The sequence below is a fragment of the Telmatherina bonti genome (assembly GCF_933228915.1).
Source record: "Telmatherina bonti genome assembly, chromosome: 21".
In the NCBI taxonomy this organism is placed as follows: domain Eukaryota; kingdom Metazoa; phylum Chordata; class Actinopteri; order Atheriniformes; family Telmatherinidae; genus Telmatherina; species Telmatherina bonti.
In genome coordinates this window covers 26902184-26922106 of record NC_136630.1, presented here as the reverse complement: position 1 = coordinate 26922106, position 19923 = coordinate 26902184, and the positions used below count along the sequence as shown (strand labels likewise).

General features: G+C 41.9%; 1 protein-coding gene across 1 annotated transcript in view; it reads left to right on the top strand.

The window, feature by feature from the left end:
• Positions 1–1397: 1397 nt before the first annotated feature.
• myocd (myocardin) overlaps positions 1398–19923 on the top strand; it is a gene marked incomplete at both ends in the record, with an annotated part of 77518 nt that continues 58992 nt past the window's right edge. The window contains one exon of the mRNA XM_079260968.1: positions 1398–1554. Within this exon, the coding sequence (XP_079117094.1) occupies positions 1398–1554 (157 nt within the window). The remainder of the gene's footprint in view (positions 1555–19923) is intronic.

The following is a 19923-nucleotide window of genomic DNA, read 5'->3' as shown; positions in this document are numbered from 1 at the left end:
CACATTCACATGGTAGGATCAGAATCTGCTGGAAACATCATGACAACATGGATCCATCCTGCCGTCAGGATCAAGGCTTCAGGCTGCTGCTGGTGTGATGGTGGGGGGAGGTTTTCTTGTCCCACTTTGGTCCCCTTAGTACCAGCATGACATGGTTTAACCAGCACAGCCTACCTGAGTCCTGCTGCTGATCATGTCCATCCCTTTCTGAGCACAGTGGAGCATCTTCTGATGGAAACTTCCAGCAGGATGATGCACCATGTCACAAAGCTCACATCATCTAACTTCCTGTTTATACCAGAACAGCTTCAAGCTTCTTACAACTCCTGACCTTTCTGTTCATGTTGGTCAAATACAATCCACCTGTTGTCTGCATCAGTTGCTGTTCTATCTGAAATAAACTCTCTGGGCCTTTAGTCTTTCATTCTTCTATTATTATTTTGTTTCTTTCATACACTGTGTGTTCATTCAGAAAGTATGATAATAAAACTTTAAGCCGAACAAGCACTGATTTCACCACTTCTTATTGTTGCTGCAGGACAAATATAGATATAAATGGTTAGTTTTAAGGCAATAAAATAACATTCATTTAGCAGAGCAATTAGATACACACAGGAAAATCATTTAAAGTTATGCAATCAGGCTTATTCCCAGAGGTCTAGTGTGTAGTCTTAACCAGGTCCTGACCTGCTGTATTCCTTGCAATGAAAATATACTTTGTTTGTATTTGGTTTATGTATCAGCGTATATTAGAAATAACAGAAATGTACATTTGTGTCATCCTGTAGAGCAGGCCGTGCTGTGGAGTCTAAACAGACTGCACAGGTATCGGTGTGAGGCTTATTACTCCCGTCAACACCTGGCAGGGAATCTCCTTTCTACTGAATCACTGCGTAGATGTGTTTCATATTTGTTTCGGAGGTAGGACAGTCTGCTCTTTGTAAATCATGTGAAAGGATAAGTTGGCTGTAGAACAGGACAGTGGAGGCCTCGGATGAACACATCCATGTGGTGGAAAAGTGGGGCTTTAAACAGTAAACAAACAGGCACGTGTCCACCGTCTGCCTGAGCAGAGCCGGACCTCTGGAAAGAAACTGCGAAACCTGGAAGTCGTTTTTTTTCCTCAGAGGAACACGAACGTGGCTTCCCTCCAGCTCCCAGCACCGAGGACTTCTCACATGCAAACATTCAAATAGATGTTTGCTGTGTCTTTCACGCTTGTTCAAACTCAATTAACTTTGGCTCTTTAACTGTCACAGCTGACTGGAGTAGCAGTGGGAGCGAAGCGTTCTCCCTGTGGCGAGCACACACCATGTGCCTTCATGGTGTCTTTTTCTCTTGTGAAGGGAGGTGACCCGAAGAAGAAATGTCATCCACCGGGGAGTGAAGCAGGAGCCATGAATGCTGTGAAATGCTCAGAGGTCCACAACCGTCCAGAGGACAGACAGCATCCCGGTCTCCCACAGAGGCCCACACAGGCGCGTGGAGACGCTGGACGGCAGACAGAAAGGACAAACCACAGACTGAGGAAACAAGCAACAGAGGGCAGAAACGGTGAGCTGGGATAACATTTGTTTTCTTTTCACTGAGCGTTTGGGGTCCTCGCCTCTAAATGTGCTGCAGAGTTTCTCATCCTGGCTAAACTGATTCTACTTATTCCCTCCTCACACAACGGAGGCTCTAACAACACAGCTGGAGGTTTGATACGTTCCTCCCAGAGGACTTCATCTGGAATGATCGATTCATTCCCGGTCGTGCTTTTTGTCTTCTAGCTTTCCGAAGGTTGATCGTATCGTAGCGTTCTCACAGCCTAAATATTTCACACATTTTCATGTAAATAGTTGTTTTTACCTTTACACTTGTTTCCATTTCCTGGTTCAGTGTGAAAAATGACGCCTTGTCAATGGCCACGTGTCTGCAGTAAACACAGAGGTAGTCTAAGTTAAAATGATACAAACTTTGGCTTGACTTTCTTTTCTTTGTTAGCAGTTTTACCAAAACAATTTGGCTTGGCTGAAAGTCAGAAATGGCTTTCAAGGCTCAGCTTGTTAAGATATACAGTGCAATGACACTGCAACAAACAGCGTCCAGGAAGAGACACTTGCTGCAAGCAAACACGAAACGGTGACAGCGAAGTGTACCGGCTACTTTACTGTCTTTCATCAAAAGTAGAGTTTTCTACTTGAGGGAAGGTTTCCCTGATTTCAGCCAGACATCAAACTGATCTCTCAAGACTCTGCTAGCTTGGACTTTTTATGCAGTTCATATGTAAATATGCTGCATTTGAAGTCAAAACTCTGCACTTTTAGGGGTGTGCATTGGCAAGAATCTGACGATATAATATGTATCACAATACAGGCCAAGAATACGATGTATTGCAATATATCAGGATACTATAAGCAAGACAATATATTGTTATTGACATCAACTTACTGATTAAGAACAGAGGATCCACATTTCACTGCAGAATAAATAAAAACACTAATCTTTATGAACAAGATGAACGAAGAAATAAAAATCTGTCTCATCAGTAAAGATTGGTGCTTTTGAATATTGATGTAATATTGTCACATAAAATATCGCGATATTTCAATATATCAATATTTTTTTTCCTACACCATTTTGTCCTGCACCAACTTCCTCTCTCTGACAGACTCCTGAAAATTCATTAAACTTTTGTGTTTGATTTTTTTTTCCCTGCCTCCTTTTGGGTGCACTCGTTTTAGTTCACAACACAAAATCCAATGATCCAGCTGCATTAGATGCAGGGATTAAAGCTCCTATAGAGTCAGAGGGCTGATCAACTTGGAATCAAGATGAAGTAGCGACAGTGTGGATGGTCGTTGTAAGTATACAATATCATAGTAAAAGGGAGAGTGATGGACACTGGTTGGGGGGCCCCCAGTGACCAAGAATATGCAGCATGAGCAGTCACGTCCTTACCTGTGTAGGTTTATAGCTAATAACTGTATTTTCTACAACATAAGGCACACGTAAAAGCCTTTCATTTTCTCAAAAATTGACTGTGTGCCTTCAATCTACTGGGAAAAATCAGGTGAAGCAAATGAATTCGGAGCTTTCCATCATTCAGGGATGATTAACAAAAGAAGTCCAACCGTTGGACGTTGGCGTTAACAGCGAGTTTAAAGTCAAGTTGTGAGTTTAATGGGAGCAATGGATGAGAGATGGCTAACACACTTTTACGAGGACTGGGAGGCAGCGTGGGATGTCATTGCTGAACACCCAGCAAAGAGACTCCAAGGACGACGAGTATTTTTGAATATGCACTGTAATTTAACCAAAGTCACCACTTTGTTTTACCATGCGTCCAATAACGCAGTGTGCCTTTGTATACAGCATAGACGCTGACAACGTCACTGAGGCTGCGTCTTATAATCAAGTGCACCTTTTGGCCAAAGAAATACCGTATATCAGTAGCTTTATGGACATAACTCCCTGCTGCAAGTATCCAATACTGGGTGCTCATTAGTCCTTTTCCTGCACCAGGATTAGCCATCTTACTGTGGAAGAACATGACTGGACCCAACCAATCAGAATTAATATGAGCTGAAACTGCAGGCCATGGCTTCTTATCCAACATGTCGGATGAAATGCGCTTCTGGAAGAATGGTTAAAAAGTCACGAAAACACACTTTTAAACCTTGTGTACGGCTTTCTACCCTCACCTATGGTCACAAGCTGTAAAATGAGTTTCCTCCACAGGTGGGAGGCAGAAGCTCTGCCATCCGGGATTGGCTCAGAGTTGCTGAACTTGCACATCCAGAGTAGTCAAATGAAGTGGTTCAGGTGTTGGTAAGATGCCTCTCTGCCAAGTGTTCACAGCAAGTCCTCTGTAAGATTCTACTTATTCTCTCCTCACACAATGGAGGAGGGACACTGGGACAAATGGTTTGCATCTCTCGGCTGGCTTGGAAACACCTTGAGATCTCCCGGATGAGCTGGGAGAAGTGACAGGGATGGACTTCACTGCTTAGGCTGAAATGAAGATGCAAGGAGACGGATGGATGGATGGATGGATGGATGGATGGATGGATGGATGGATGGATGGATAGATAGATAGATAGATAGATAGATAGATAGATAGATAGATAGATAGATAGATAGATAGATAGATAGATAGATAGATAGATAGATAGATAGATAGATAGATAGATAGATAGATGGATGGATGGATAGATGGATTCTGAGCAATAAGGTCTTGGCTGGAAGAAGTGTGGATGGAAAGCTTCAGTAAAATAAAAACAAGTAAATAAATAGTTGCAGTTAGCCATTGCTTCCCAGGAAAGCTCTCCATTACAAGTTTTACTGTCCCATGTTCTGAAGTGAAACCGGGTCAGATGGGTTCATGTGGGGTTGAATGGAGCACAAAATTCTTACAAAACAAAGCAAAATGAATGAAAATACAATTATTTTTAAATTTGTCTGGAGGTTGTAACGTTAAAAGACATCTTGAATTATTTTTATGTCAGTTTCTGCATAAGTCATTTTTCAGACATTTCTATATTTCAAATTAATCTAACATTTACCCCAAGGTACCTGTTTAAAGTTCTTTTTAAAAAAGTGTTTAATGTGACATAGAGCTTTTGATTCTTTGCACATGACAACTTTTTATGGGTTAAATATGAAAAAGCAGCTTTTTTAATAGGTTTGAGTAGAAGGACTCATTGCACCCAACTAAAAACAATAACACTCAACTTTCTGTGAATAATAATGTTTATATATATATAAAAACATTATTATTATTATTGTAAACAGTTTATATAGGGAATTGAGCCAAAATAACTAATTAATTCTATTAAATAGAAGAAGGAAGCATGAGATAAAACACAAAGTTGAATCCACATGATGATCAATCCATGCTAAATTATGTCTGCTTTCAGCTTCACAGCCTCAAATCAACCTGGCTTAAATGCCGCTCGCATCACAGGGCTGAAGGTGGAAACATCCGCGGAATCCTGTGTTTTAAGTCTGTATTTTTAGCCTGATTTATCCCCACAGAACCTCAAAATAGTAAGAGCAACACAACATTTCTCTCGCTTTGCTGCTAGACCCTGCAAACTTTTCCATGATGTCATGTGCACAGCGAGAGTGAGAGTAACTGAAGAGGCAGAAGAACTGGAATCTCCCCGACTGCAGCCATTCATTTCACTCTGGTGTTCTTTAAGTCAGCTTCTAGACGGGAATGACAAGAGAAACAAACTGGAGAGGAGTCTGGACTGTGACGACGGACTGATGAACACAATGAATGATGAAATTCTTACTGACTTTTTGACCTTCTCTGCGTTTATTGTAGTAAGACCATATTGTTGTTCAGACCTAATAACCAGCTCATTAAGGCAGTACAATACGTCATTCTACCACAGCTTGACTGATTTACAACGTTATCGGGTTATATTGTCGTTAAAAAGCCAGAAAACTGCAGCATTAAATGGACCATTATAAATGTTGAATGAAGCATTATTAAATAATGAAAGTTTTAATAGCATCTCCTTCCTAATCAGACAATCCAGTATATTTATATATTATATATTATATATTATATATTATATATTATATAATATAAGATACTTCACAAAAACTTTGCTCATAATATAAACATCTTGATATGGCCATTTTTCATTACATTGCTGAACAGTTGTATCATAAAACATCTCAATATGTTTAATTAATATTTCAACAAGTTCTTTATGTTCTCTGACTGCAGCTTGTTAGTTATGGAATAAGAAATGTGCCACAATGAAGTATTTAAATCTATAATAATAAGCTAGCACTGTTAGCTGACAAACATGCATCATAAAAGTTATTTCAGCAGCAGCTTTAACTTTTAACAGTGAATGCTCTCAACATTAGCCCCACCCACCAGGTTAATAGTCAATAATTAATATTTTTATTTGTATTTATTTGTTTGTTTATAAAAGGGCGATGCATGTTGATGAGCACATGTTTACAGCCAAGACAATAACATAATACTTACAATTTAACATAAACAGTCAAAGTAAAATCACCATACCATCCATCCATTTTCTTAATTTATTAGTTTAATTAAGGGTTGCGGGGAAGCTGGAGTCTATCCCAGCAATCATTGGACGATAGGCAGGTCCACCTGGACAGGTCGCCATCGCAGAAAATCATCATACAATATCATATAAAAATTAAAGATGCAAATTAATTATTTAATAAATTAGATATGTAAACATATCTACATATATTTATTTAATATTTTATTTAGTTATTAAAACATTTACATATTTAATGTTAAAAAGATGTATTTCATTGTAGCCCCGTTTGTACGTATCATTTAATTTAAATTAAATTAATGACACATTTCTCAATCTATGTATTTATGGAATTAATTTCCAGGTCCAATAAATGAACAGATTTAATTAATCTTAATGATTTAATATCTTATTTGTGCATTTCATCTTGACACTTTCCTGCCTCCATAGAAATGCAGATGCGACCAACACTTGCAAACATACAACAGCTATTCAACAAGACAAACCTAAAATCAAATGACCTCCATTTAAAAAGTCTTTTAATCTGTGTGATCAAACCACTTTTACACTGAACAGCTTATACAAATCATATTAAATCATTTCTGTAAACCTTACAGATGGTTGTGTGTGAAAATCCCGGTAAACACTTAGACCAACAGCATGCCATGTTCCATCACCTAAACCTTCTCATCCTGATGCTCAGACTGAACTTCAGCAAATCGTCTTCATCGTGTCTGTATGACCACATTAGATATTTGTGTTAACAACATGTGTGCCTAATAAAGTGACCAGTGAGTGTGTTCTTGCTGCTGTGGAGATGACCTTAAAACCCACAGGGTGGTATTTCCCGCGAGCTCCGAGGAGGTCCGTGGTTTGGTGCATCGGTGCCAGAAGGTTCATGCAGCTGGCATCTCATCACCTCTGTGTTGCTTCAGGAGAAGCTGCACTTTCCACCCGCAGTGTGACTTCATGTTTTGCTGGATGACCTCATGCCACGGTGTCTCCTGTGTGCAACAGACCACACGATGGCATCATTAACACAACTTTGCCATCAGAGGTGTTACTGCTGCCCACTTCCACATTGGCAGCGCTTCTCCCAATCCTTTTGATGTTGGGTTTAATGTGTCAACATTTGTCAGAGTGAGAGGGATTTCTTGAAGCTTTGCCTTCTTTGTTAATCCCATCGATTGATCAGTTTGTCTCTGCAGCTTCAGGCGTGCATTAGAGAGGGAACAGTCAGAAGCAGCTTTAAAATTACAACCTCTTTTCATTCAGTCCGAACAGAGCGGTGGTTGTTTGGCAGCTCTGGAGTCTCAAACACCTTCAGTACCAGCAAGTCTTCCTTCCTCCAGTCCCAGCGTTTCCTTTCTGGAAGCTGGGCGTGTTCTACGGTGACTTGATGATGGCTGCAGTTTGGACAGATTACTCTCATCTGGACGGGTTTTTTTTTAAAGATGCTGATCGACGTCTCCGCACAGCTCTCCTGTTTATGTAGCGTCGTGCCCTGAAACTGACTGATCCATTTTCATCAGAGGAAATTAACTTAGCTTCCTTATTAGAGACAATCATGCGTTGTGTAACCACTCTAGCTGTGGTTAAAACCTGAACTTGTAGTCCAGCAGAAATGACTCCAGACATAAGAACTGTACGTTCTGACTGTTTACCTTGCTATTCTAATTACCAAAAAGCGTTTTCTGTGAACCTGCCAGGCGTCCTATCCTAACCATATCTCCCCGAAGCATCGACACATAACAAAAACCTGCTTTTGTTTTTATGCAGAAGGCAACAGGTGGAATGTGTGCTGATGCATTTTTCCTGCTGTTGTTTTTAGCTCCTAATTCATCCATGAAATTACTCAGATGTTCATTCATCATCCGAGCGAAGCCGAGAGCAGCAGGCCCTGAGACGAGGATCGGTTGATGGATAGAACATTTCTGAGGGCAAATATTACCTCAGTCTGCACGGGCAGTAAACAGATTTATTACTTATCAAACCTGCTCTGTGTGACGTGATGAAAAATGGGAGAGCATGGAATAAATATTCAAGGCGGAAGAAAAAAGCTGAACCCAGCGCCTGTTTCTAGTGCCGACTCAAGCTTATAATTGGCTTCATATTTAGTTATACTACAGTAAAACTTATTGAAAGCTACACCAGAGCTCCATGAGCTCAGACAAACAAATAAATCATTGTTACCTCTGTTGCAAAAATGCTGCGCGGCTCCTCATGCCAAGTGCTCTGACTGGACACTGATTGTTGATTTTGTTTTTGTGTCTTTTGTTTTAAGCTCTGAAATATTCGTCTGCATGGGCCAAGTGCTGTTCACCTTCCTGGAATGTACAGTTAAAGTGGCTCTGCAGCTAATATAAATACTGTTGTGGTGCGGAGAGACGGCGGGCCGGCAGCTCTCTTAGTCACGGGCTCTTCAGCTCATGTAAAAGGTGCTAATGCTTGCTTTTATGTAGATGGATTTCTGTGTGTGTGTGTGTGTGTTCTGCTGCTGTCCTCGATCACTGACAAGTAATTAAGACGATGAGGTCAGTCCTGAGAGCACTTCACGGTGTGTGTGTGTGTGTGTGTGTGTGTGTGTGTGTGTGTGTGTGTGATCCTGGATGACACACCGGCTGCTTCCCGGACGCTGCACATCATTTCTCTGGTTCAGCCGTTGTTACTGGGAATTAGCGGGAAGTGTGTAGAACGTATGATGTGGCTCGTTCAGGAAGATGTTTACATGTACAGTATACTGGAGACAAACTGGGATAGAACCAGTTTCACCCAAACATTATGGTGGACTTGAAAGGACCGTTTCCACAGTGATGATTTAATTTAATGTAATGTCAGTGTAATGAATTTATTTTCCATGACAACTGGTCACGTTGTCATGGAAACACACACACACATACACACACACACACACACTGGTTGTTTTATTAGGTACACCTGTTGATTTATTGCAAATACGGATGTCTAATCAGCTAATCACGTGTCAGCAACTCAACACATGTAGACGTGATGAAGACAACATGCTGAAGTTCAACCTGAGCATCAGGATGAAGAAGAAATGAGATTAAAGTGACTTTGAGCATGTTGTGCTGTATGTTGTTCAGCTCCACATCTACATGGCAGGATCAGAATCTGCTGGAAACATCATGGAAAAAAAGGATCTATTTATCACCGATTCTGTTCATGACTTATATGGACAGAATTTCTAGGCGCAGCCGAGGTGTTGAGGGGATCCGACTTGGTGGCCTCAGGATTGGGTTCCTGCTTTTTGCGGATGACGTGGTCCTGTTGGCTTCATCTGGTCGTGATCTCCAGCTCTCACTTGAGCGATTCGCGGCCGAGTGTGAAGCGGCTGGGATGAGAATCAGCACCTCCAAATCTGAGACCATGGTCCTCAGCCGGAATAGGGTGGATTGCCCTCTCCGGGTCGGGAGTCAGGTCCTGCCTCAAGTGGAGGAGTTTAAATATCTCGGGGTCTTGTTCACGAGTGAGGGAAGGATGGAGCGTGAGATCGACAGACGGATCGGTGCGGCGTCTGCAGTAATGCGGGCTCTGCGCCGGTCTGTTGTGGTGAAGAAGGAGCTGAGCCAGAAGGCGAAGCTCTCGATTTACCAGTCGATCTACGTTCCTACCCTCACCTATGGTCATGAGCTGTGGGTCGTGGCCGAAAGAACGAGATCTCGTATACAGGCGGCTGAAATGAGTTTCCTCCGCAGGGTGGCCGGGCTCTCCCTTAGAGATAGGGTGAGGAGCTCGGTCATCCGGGAGGAGATCAGAGTAGAGCCGCTGCTCCTCCCCATCGAGAGGAACCAGTTGAGGTGGCTCGAGCATCTGGTCAGGATGCCTCCTGGACCTCCCTGGTGAGGCACGTCCCTCTGGGAGGAGACCCTGGGGAAGACCCAGGACAGGCTGGAGGGATTATATCTCTCAGCTGGCCTGGAACGCCTCGGGATCCCCCCCGCAGAGTTGGCAAATGTGGCTGGGGAGAGGGAAGTCTGGGCTTCCCTGCTTAGGCTGCTGCCCCCGTGACCCGACCCCGGATAAGCGGCAGAAGATGGATGGATGGATTAGGATCCACTTTGGTCCCCTTAGTACCAGTATGACATGGTTTAACCAGCACAGCCTACCTGAGTCCTGCTGCTGACCATGTCCATCCCTTTCTGAGCACAGTGGAGCATCTTCTGATGGAAACTTCCAGCAGGATGATGCACCATGTCACAAAGCTCACATCATCTCCAGCTGCTTTCTTCATCATGATGATGAGTTCACTGTCCTCCAACGGCCTCCACAGTCACCAGATCTCAGTCCAACAGAGCAGCTTTGGGATGTGGTGGAACGGGAGATTCTCATCATCATGTGCAGCAACTGTGTGATGCTTCATGTCAACATGGAGGAAATCTCTGAGGAACGTTTCCAACAGCTTGTTGGATCTCTGACACTAACAATAATAACCTTTAAGAGGACAAAAGTGGTCCAACCTGGTACCAATAGGGTGAACCTGATGTCACAAGTTACTGTTAAATTATTAAGTAATGGTTATTCATTTTCAAAAAAGTCACAAAATTCCTAAAAAAAAGAAGAAATGCAACTATTTTCTAACCAACAGGAACACATTACTAACACCACCATGAACTTAACACTGATGATGAAGGATCAAACCTCACCATCCAGCTGATCCTCATATTTCATTAATCAGACTGTTTATTCAACATGAAATCCCCTCTGAATCAGGAGGAATGACATTGCTTCATCTCACTTTCTGAGCTCACTCACATCCTCGCATTAGGGCAGTTTTGGAAGTGGTGGTGTGGAGGGTAGCACTGTGCTTTCATGCCTCCTATTTTTATGAGGATTTTCAGATTTAAAGCTACTGTCCGCTGGAAACAAAAACTCAGCTGCGCGGCGATTAAACTTTCCATCATCGTCACTAACATGCGCTGTGGATGTGAGCGAGGACAAATGTAATATAGATGGAATTAAAGGGCTTACTTCAGAAGATTCAATTTGACGTTTTCATATTTGCCGGAGTCCTCAGAAAGGCAAGCAATTAGAGGAGAGCCCTTTATCACCGGTTACCACACACACCGACCATGTTTAGTCTGATCCACCACCATCACTGCCTTACAGAAAAGAGAAAAATCTGCACATTTATATCACCGTTTGGGTCCGTGTTACACGATTTAACGCTCTTCAGATCTAATCTGTGGTTCTCTGTAATTATTCATTCATCAGCTGCTAGTCAGAGTGATAAAGACCATGTAGGATTATCTCTCTCTCCAAAACTCCGGAAAAGATTAGGTCATTGCATCCACTGGGATATTTTTAGAGCTTTTTAACGGTGGCATATTAAACAAAACGCTTAGAAATTCAATTAAGAGACCACTCAGCCACAATGACCTGAAAATAACCCGGAGTTATTCTAAAACAAAGGCTCTGTCGACCAGCCACTGTGCCGCCTCACATGTGGTTTGGAAAAGAGGAGTGCTTAAAACCACAGATTCTTAGGGGCTGCGGAGATTAATGAAGAGTTTCTTTTTCCAGGTGTTGTATTGTGGATACAAGAGCTTTAAGCAGTGAATTTTTACCACGGGGAGAAATCCTCGCGGTAGAAATGAAAACAGTAACACAATATACAGCTCTGATCCGGCTCATGGCTTAGATACAGGAACGGGAGCGCATTCCAGGCCTGGGAGAAAGGAAGCGAGGAGCTCGGGATCATTCCCAGATATCGATCACATGTTCTACATTCATGTGAGCGAAGTGGTCCATTCACACGGGACGCATTTGACTTCAGGGAAGACTTTCAAACGTTTTCACAACCCTTTCCCTCTCAGACCTTTTACTAACAGCATCTGACACCTCAACATAAATATGAATAAAGCCGACATCTTGGTCCATTCTGTAATTTTTTACACGCCGCTGCGTCATCTTCAGCGCTTCCTAAGACCGTTTGTCATCTTTTATTGCTTTCATTGGCACTGCTTGAAACTGCACCTTGAGTTTTAAAGTTTAATGGAACAAGACGTTTGGCCTACAAATCTTCACAGCATTAAAAATCCATCTGCTTAAATGAAAAGGATAAATAAATTAGTTTATAACTTTCTATACAAAACCCGAGGTCATAAAAGCTAAACGGTAAAAATGACTTACCTGTTTTTAGTCAAAGAGCTGGACTTAAATCTCATTATTTCTTCTATTTTTATTTTACCTCAATAAACTGGATTAAATTCAACCCCAAAGAAGTCGGGATGGTGTGTAAAATGTAAATAAAGTAGAATAAAACTGACATTTCATGGGGAATATTAGCTAAAGTTGAATTTGATGGCAGCAACACGTAAAAAGTTTGAAGAGGAGCAACAAAAGGCTGGAAAAGCAACATAACAGAAACAAACGGAGGAGTGTTAGACAGTTAAGTTTGTTGGCAACAGGTCAGTAACATGACTTGCTATGAAAGGAGCATTTCAGAGAGGCAGAGTCTCTCAGATGGGAAAATGGACAGAACTTCACCAGTCTGAGACTAACTGGGTGTAGAAATTGTGGAAAAATTTCAGAAAAATGCTCCTCGATGTAAAGTAGTGAAAACACTGAGGATCCCAACTTATAAAGACTATAATTTCAAAAGATTCAGAGAACGAGGAGAAATCTCTGTGCACATGGGACAAGGCTGGAGGCTGCATTAAAACCAGACATGATTCTCCACTGAAAATCACTGCATAGACTCACTGCACCTTACAGAAATCACTGTCTGTGAACACAGTTCAGCCTGAAATCCACTAATACAGGTCAAAGCTCTTTCACGAGCAAGGTCCACGCCACAACGGTGGAGGCTTAAAGTGATTTAATGAGGTTGAAGGAAGGAGGATGTTGGGTGGATATCTGAGGCAGTGAAGTTGTAAGCCGGTCAGGGAGAGTCAGGATGGGGGTTCCGTCTCAGATCTTCAGCAGACCACCATATGGAACCCCCTCAGGTGGAAGCTGAAAGGGAATGGAGAGGAAGGATAGGAAAAAAAACAAAATGTGAGGGAAGGAACGAGTAAGGAATGGGAGACATACAGAGGCAGCAGAGGAAGGGAAGAAAGAATGACAAAGGTTGATAAAAGGAAGAAAAGAAAAAGAAAACAAAGGGGGGGTAAGGGATGGAGAGATGCTGGTGGGAAATCCGAAGGCTTGACAAAATGACAGCAAATTGGAGGGAAAACAGAATAGAAGATGTTAAGAACAGGGATGTGGGGTCAAGAAAACCAGACAAACATGAAGGTGAGGAAGTGAAGCGAGTATAAGAAAGCTGGTCAGGTTATCAGAGGTGTTGTTGAGGCGTGGCGCCATTACCGAGTTTAAGTTCACACATTAGCTCCATTTCATACAAAGAAGAAGCCACAAGTGAACCGGATCCAGAACAACAAATCAAGTCAGTGCTTCTGGAAAGTGATACACATACAGTGGAGGAAATAAGTATTTGATCTCCTGCAGAATTTGTAAGTTTGCCCACTTCCGTGGAAATAAACGGACTCTAGTTTTTATGGTAGTTTACTGAATATGGATATAGACAGAATATCAGTTGAAATTGCAATAAAAAAAAACACAATATAAAAGGTATATATTGTTACAATCTTTATTAGAGCTGGGGTAGGTAATGTTGCACAGAGACATTTTATTTACTCTGGGTGGTTCCTCATACTGATAGTAGTCTGTACATTTTGCAATCATGAACAATAAGAAATATAGTTAAACGCCTCAGTTTACTGTAAATCTGTAAAAACTCTGACCAATCCAAACGTTTGGACCCAATTGAAGTAGATAATTTCTTGTATTTCGTAAGTTTCTTCTCCCGGCTCCCCTCCTCCCCCTCCAGCAGCGCATACCTGATAGCCACACCCTGCATATAAACAGTGTCTTAGGATGAAAATACAAAGTAGTGAAGAAGAAACTTTGAAGGCAAACATAGCTGAGAAAATGCTGGAAGGATTTCTCGACCCGGCTCGGTTTATTTGCCTTCTCCTGCTAAACAGGTGAGAAAACGAAAAGCGTTGGTGGAAAAAGCTGCCAAGTAGAAAAACATTCAGAGAGCGCAAACCTCCGCCATGGCATTTTAAAACTTCCTGGATCCAAACGGTGATCCAGATCACCACCAAAATTAAATCTGTTCTTCCTTTTCACATTTCCAACAACTCTCAAAAAATTTAATGAAAATCCATCCATAACTTTTTGAGTTATCTTGAACACAAACAGATTTTTGCCGGTAAAAACATAACCTCTTAGGTGGAGGTAAAAGAAAAGCCTTGAATCACGGAAGGAGCAAGACCAGAGGGGGTGGAATAAAGACAAGGGGCCACCTTCACATCTTGCTTGCTCCCCAACATCACCTACCCCAGCTTTTAGTGAAATAAGTATTTTGTCTCCAACAACTCACTAAGAACTCTGACTCCTACAGGTTGGCTGGTGCCCATGTGACACACAGCTCTACTCAGTCAACCAATTCCCAATACTCCTGATCTTAACTTGTCATGTAAATAAAGCACGCCTGCTCCAAGAATCAGATTCATACATTCCAACTTCTACAACATCATAGACACGACCACAGAGATGTCAGAGGAAATTGGGGACAAGATCGTAGACCAGCATAAGGTCGAAATGGGTGACAAAACCATCAGCAAAAGGCTTGGTGAGAAGGTGACAACTACTGGTATTGTTATGACCATCAACTGTCCTCGGTCTGGAACTCCCTGCAAGATCTGGCTTTGTGGAGTGAGGCTGAAGATGAGAAAGGTGAGGAAGCAGCCTAAAACAACACTATAGGAGCTTGTTCATGATCAAGAGGCAATTGAGAACTCTGTCACCAAGAAGTTGGTAATACACTGTGCTGTAACAGACAGAAATCTTGCAGTGCCCGCCAAGTCCTCCCCCTAAAGAAGGCTAGTGTCCAGACCTGCCTTCAGTTGGCCATAGAACATCTAAATGACTAAGGAGGCTTGGGACAACGTGCTTCTGTTGGGCTATTGGGCATTAACTTAACCCGTCGCGTTTGGAGGATGAAAAAGCACAAGTGTGACCCAAAGAACACAGTACCCACGGTTACGCATAGATGAGGAAACAGTATGGTTTGGGCAACTTCACCATACTGGGGGGTCAATGAATGCAGCCATGCACTGGCAATATTGGATGAAAACCATCTTTACAAACAAGAACACAAAGGATGTGTTGTGGGTGGGTCTTCTGAGGCGACTATGATCCAAAACATCCTGCCAGAACAATAAAGGAGTGTCTCATATTAAGGTCATGCAAACTAGTCAGTCTCCAGACCTTAACCTGATTGAAAACCTGTTCAGGAAGCTGAAGCTTTGAGTTTCCAAGAGGGGAGCCAAGAAAGCAAAAGAATTTAGAGACTGTGAAGAAGAATGGACCAAAATCCCTCCTGCTCTGTGTGCAAACCTGGTGACCAAGAAACGACTCATCGCTGTGCTGGTCAACGAGGGTTTCTCTATCAAGTACTAACTTGTGTTTTGCTTGGGGATCCATAATTATTTCACTTCATAAAACACACAGCAATTTATAACTTTCATATTGTTTTTTTCTTCTGCATTTTTGACTTATATTCTGTCTTTTCCTATAATCAGTAAACAACCATAAAAATTAAAGTCGTTAAGCGGAAGTGTGCAAACTTACATATACAGCACCCCACTGTAATTTACAAGTTGACATGATAGGAGTTCTGAAAAATGTGAATAGCGAGCCCAAAACTGTCTAAAAAGGCCTGTAGACATCACAGGATTTAACAATATATCATGATATGCTGTATGAAATGAAGTAACAGAAAAACAGAAACCAAAGTGTTGAATTTTTGCAGTTCAATTCAACTTTATTTGTAAAAAACTATTAAGAACAGTCATCTAAAGTAACTTTTTAAGATACACAACATTTAGCCACATTTCATCATTGTCCAAGTATTATCCAATTAAATCAAATTCATTATATGATCCACAAGTTCAACTTATAATAATTGTGTTTTAACCAATGGATTGGGTCACTGCTTTAGTTTAATCCTCCATCCTGAGCTGCATGATGAGACAGTGGAGAGGAAAACCTCCAACAGAACCAGAACCAGGAAGGAAAACTTCCAATAGGACCAGAACCAGGGAGGGATACCTGCATCAGGACCAGAACCAGGAAGGAAAACCTGCATCAGGACCAGAACCAGGAAGGAAAACCTCCATCAGAACCAGAACCAGGCACCATATATTTTTCTTCATGCTGTTTGCTTTTTTTTGTTTGTTTGAACTGGGATTATAAATGGGATTTAGGTTTTGTTATGGTTGTCCTGGATTAAGACCTGATTTAGGACTGGATTTAAGACCCAACTGTCTTGACCAGGAACCAGACAGATTTTTAAACTTTTACTCATAACGTGACTTTGCCTTTTTGACACATTGCAACACACTTCTGTGTTGGCATGGAAACCCATCACCCTTCAGAGATATTTGGATGACAGAAACACAAACTGCCAAGTTTAGCTTTTCACGAACAGATCTGCTCATCTGTAGAACTGCAGTCGCAGATCATGAAAATATCACACTAAAGCCTTACTGCTCTGTTATTACTCTTCACAAATGCACCAATAATGAACACATGAAAAAAGAGAAATCTGGATCTGCCAAGTACAATAGGTCCTGCTTCTAATAACGGTGATCGCAGTCATATATCAAGGTACACAAAACCAGTATCGGAGGGTTGCATGCAAGGAGAAATCACTCTCAGCTTTGCTCCACCTTGCTCTCCCCACCATCCTCGTGTGTTGTGAATAATAAAAAAGAAGAATTCATTTTATGGTTTTACTAGTCAGCAACCCAGGTATGCATTTGTCAAAATAGAGAAAGTTAGAACCATATGTTAATTTGAATGGGAGGCACCTGGTTGTGATTAGGGCCATGCTGCGGATGATAGAAACACACATCAGGCTGCATTCTTGGAGAACACAATGAGCACTACAGCAATGAGTCGAATCGGAATAAAAACAGCAATGAGATCTAAAAGATTCTTGCTAATTAACTGGCTGATTGACAGGCCCACTGAGGACACATGTTGCATTGATGGACAGCACAGAATCTCCATATAAAAAGCTCATTTTCCATAAATTAGGGTGTCATTTACTTTACTACTTCCCTCTCAGTATGTGGGCTTGTGTGAACTCCGAGTTATTTTCTGCTCTGAGGTCTTCAGAGAGCTTATGAAGTTGTGTTTTTAAGGTGTTTTTTTTTTTTTTTTTTACATTTCAGATCTCTCATTGGGCCAAATCCTCAACATATGTTAGAAATAAAACATGAAAAACCCTTTTTAAATGCTACCTTTTTTGCCATAGTTTCTTTTTGTAAGCTTTAAAAGAAAAGAAAAGCTTTATACATCACATCTCTGCTGGTAAAATACCATCAATTTGTAGAGCAGCAAATTGGTGTGATGATGGTGTAAATACAAATTTAAAACTTCAAACATGGATTTAGTAACAATTAGTAAGATGTGTGGAATTGTTTATTTGCTTCACAGAGGTCATATCACACAGCAAAACATTTAAATTTCACAGAAATTGGATAAGCCAGAACGTGAATGTCATGTGCAGTTTCTGGTGTAACACGTTTTCGGTCTACATCGTCATTAGGATCCAGTAATCGATTAACCAATAGAATCGAGCCAAACTAGCAGTATCCATCCATCAATTCATCCATCCATCCATTCATCCATCCATACATCCATCCATTCATCCATCCATCCATCCATTCATCCATTCATCCATCCATCCATACATTCATCCATCCATCCATCCATCCATCCATTCATCCATCCATCCATTCATCCATCCATCCATACATTCATCCATCCATCCATCCATTCATCCATTCATCCATCCATCCATCCATACATTCATCCATCCATCCATCCATTCATCCATTCATCCATCCATCCATCCATCCATCCATCCATCCATTCATTCATCCATCCATCCATCCATCCATCCATCCATTCATCCATCCATCCATCCATCCATCCATTCATCCATCCATCCATTCATCCATCCATCCATCCATTCATCCATCCATACATACATTCATCCATCCATACATACATTCATCCATTCATCCATCCATCCATTCATCCATCCATTCATCCATCCATCCATCCATTCATCCATCCATCCATCCATTCATCCATCCATCCATTCATTCATCCATCCATCCATCAGGTCGCAGATTCAGTGTGTTCAGGAAGTAAATCCACACCATTATTTTCTCTACAACTTTATACATCTCCTCCTCGGGTATCCAACTGTGGTCTAAGGTCAGAGGGGATAGATATTGTCCCGCCAAAGGATCTTGGGTCTCCCCTTAGTCTTCCTCCCAGTAAAGTGTGACTGGGAAGCCTCCAATGGGAGGCAAACACGTTGGCATCTTAAGCTCAGATATTTAAACCGCCTCAGCTGATCCCTTTCAATATGGAGGAGCAGCAAATCCACACCAAACTTTCTCTGAGCTGGTTACCCAGTCTATTAGGCTGTATCTGTGGACACCTTCCAGGACTGGGCTACTCAATCCAGTCCCAAGCAGGTTTTCAGGGTCCCGTGTCCTAACACACCTGTGGTCAGAGATGATGTTCTACATGTCTTGGTTGGAACCAGTGCTTATCTGACTTCCTGTTGTCTTTCTATCATCTTCAACCAGTCTGTCCATTCTCCTCTGACATCAACCATTCTGGTCCAGACAACTGCTGCTTGCTGGATTTTTTCTATTCTCTAGATCTTCTCTATAAACACTGGAGATGGTATTGTGTGAAAATCCCAGTAAATACTCACCAACAACATGGTATGTTCATAGTCACCTAAATCTCCTTTCTTCTTCATCCTGATGCTCAGTTTGAACTTCAGAAAGCCATCTTCTTCACGTCTACATGACTAAATGTATGAAGTTTCTGCCATGTGATTGGCTGATTAGATATTTATTTTATCACACAATATGCCAAGATATCGAATGATCCTGCAGTGGACATTGCTAATGTACAGCCTTGGTTACAAGCTCAGTTTTAGCTTTTCACTCAGACTAAAACAGACACAAGGTAGCACTTCTACAACGCTCTCCAACTTCAGAGCATTTACAGCCAGTGACTGGTGTGACCTCTGACCTGCAGAGTCTCAGCCGACAGTGGACTCTGGAGAATTCAGACAGCCATCCCCAAAGGCCACAAGTGTTCTCGTCTCTGGCAGACAGGAATGATAAGAGTCACCAGGCAGGCCGTTCTCAGTCGTTATGCAGCCACAAACACAAGGTCATTCTTACGGAAGAGCCCCTCCTCTTAATACACAGCCCGTTACTCTGCAGGATGTCCTGCTTCCCCTGAAGGCTAACTTTTACAAAGCAGTTACCAGATAGTATTTCTTTTTCTATTACTTTCCGTTCTCGTATGCAGTTGAAAAGGTGAAAACACTCACCCAGAGACAGCTGAGAAGCAAAACTCTTCTTATCTGTCTCACTAATGGCCTGATTAGTAAAAGGATGCACTGACAGGAGATAACACCAGTGACCTATCTACTGCCTTCACTTTCTCCAATTCGTTGTGTTTCTGCCTCCTTCTCCTGACAAGCCGGTCACTGTCTGGTTCTGAGAGGTTGTTTATCTGACAAATTGCACTCTCGGATACATTGAGGATCCCAAACATTGCCCAGCTGTCAGTCAGGCTGATGGAGAGCTGAGAGGATAGTTCACAGGCCTGTGTGAAGTACGCAGAGTGAAAGTCCTCCTTGTCAGCGCAGCAGAGAGGTGACTCCCATCACACACTAATACAGAGCACAACTGTCAGGGATGAGTGTGTGTGAGATGGTGGAAGTGTGTAAACTGTAGTAAGAGGCATGTGTGCATCTGCGAGTGTG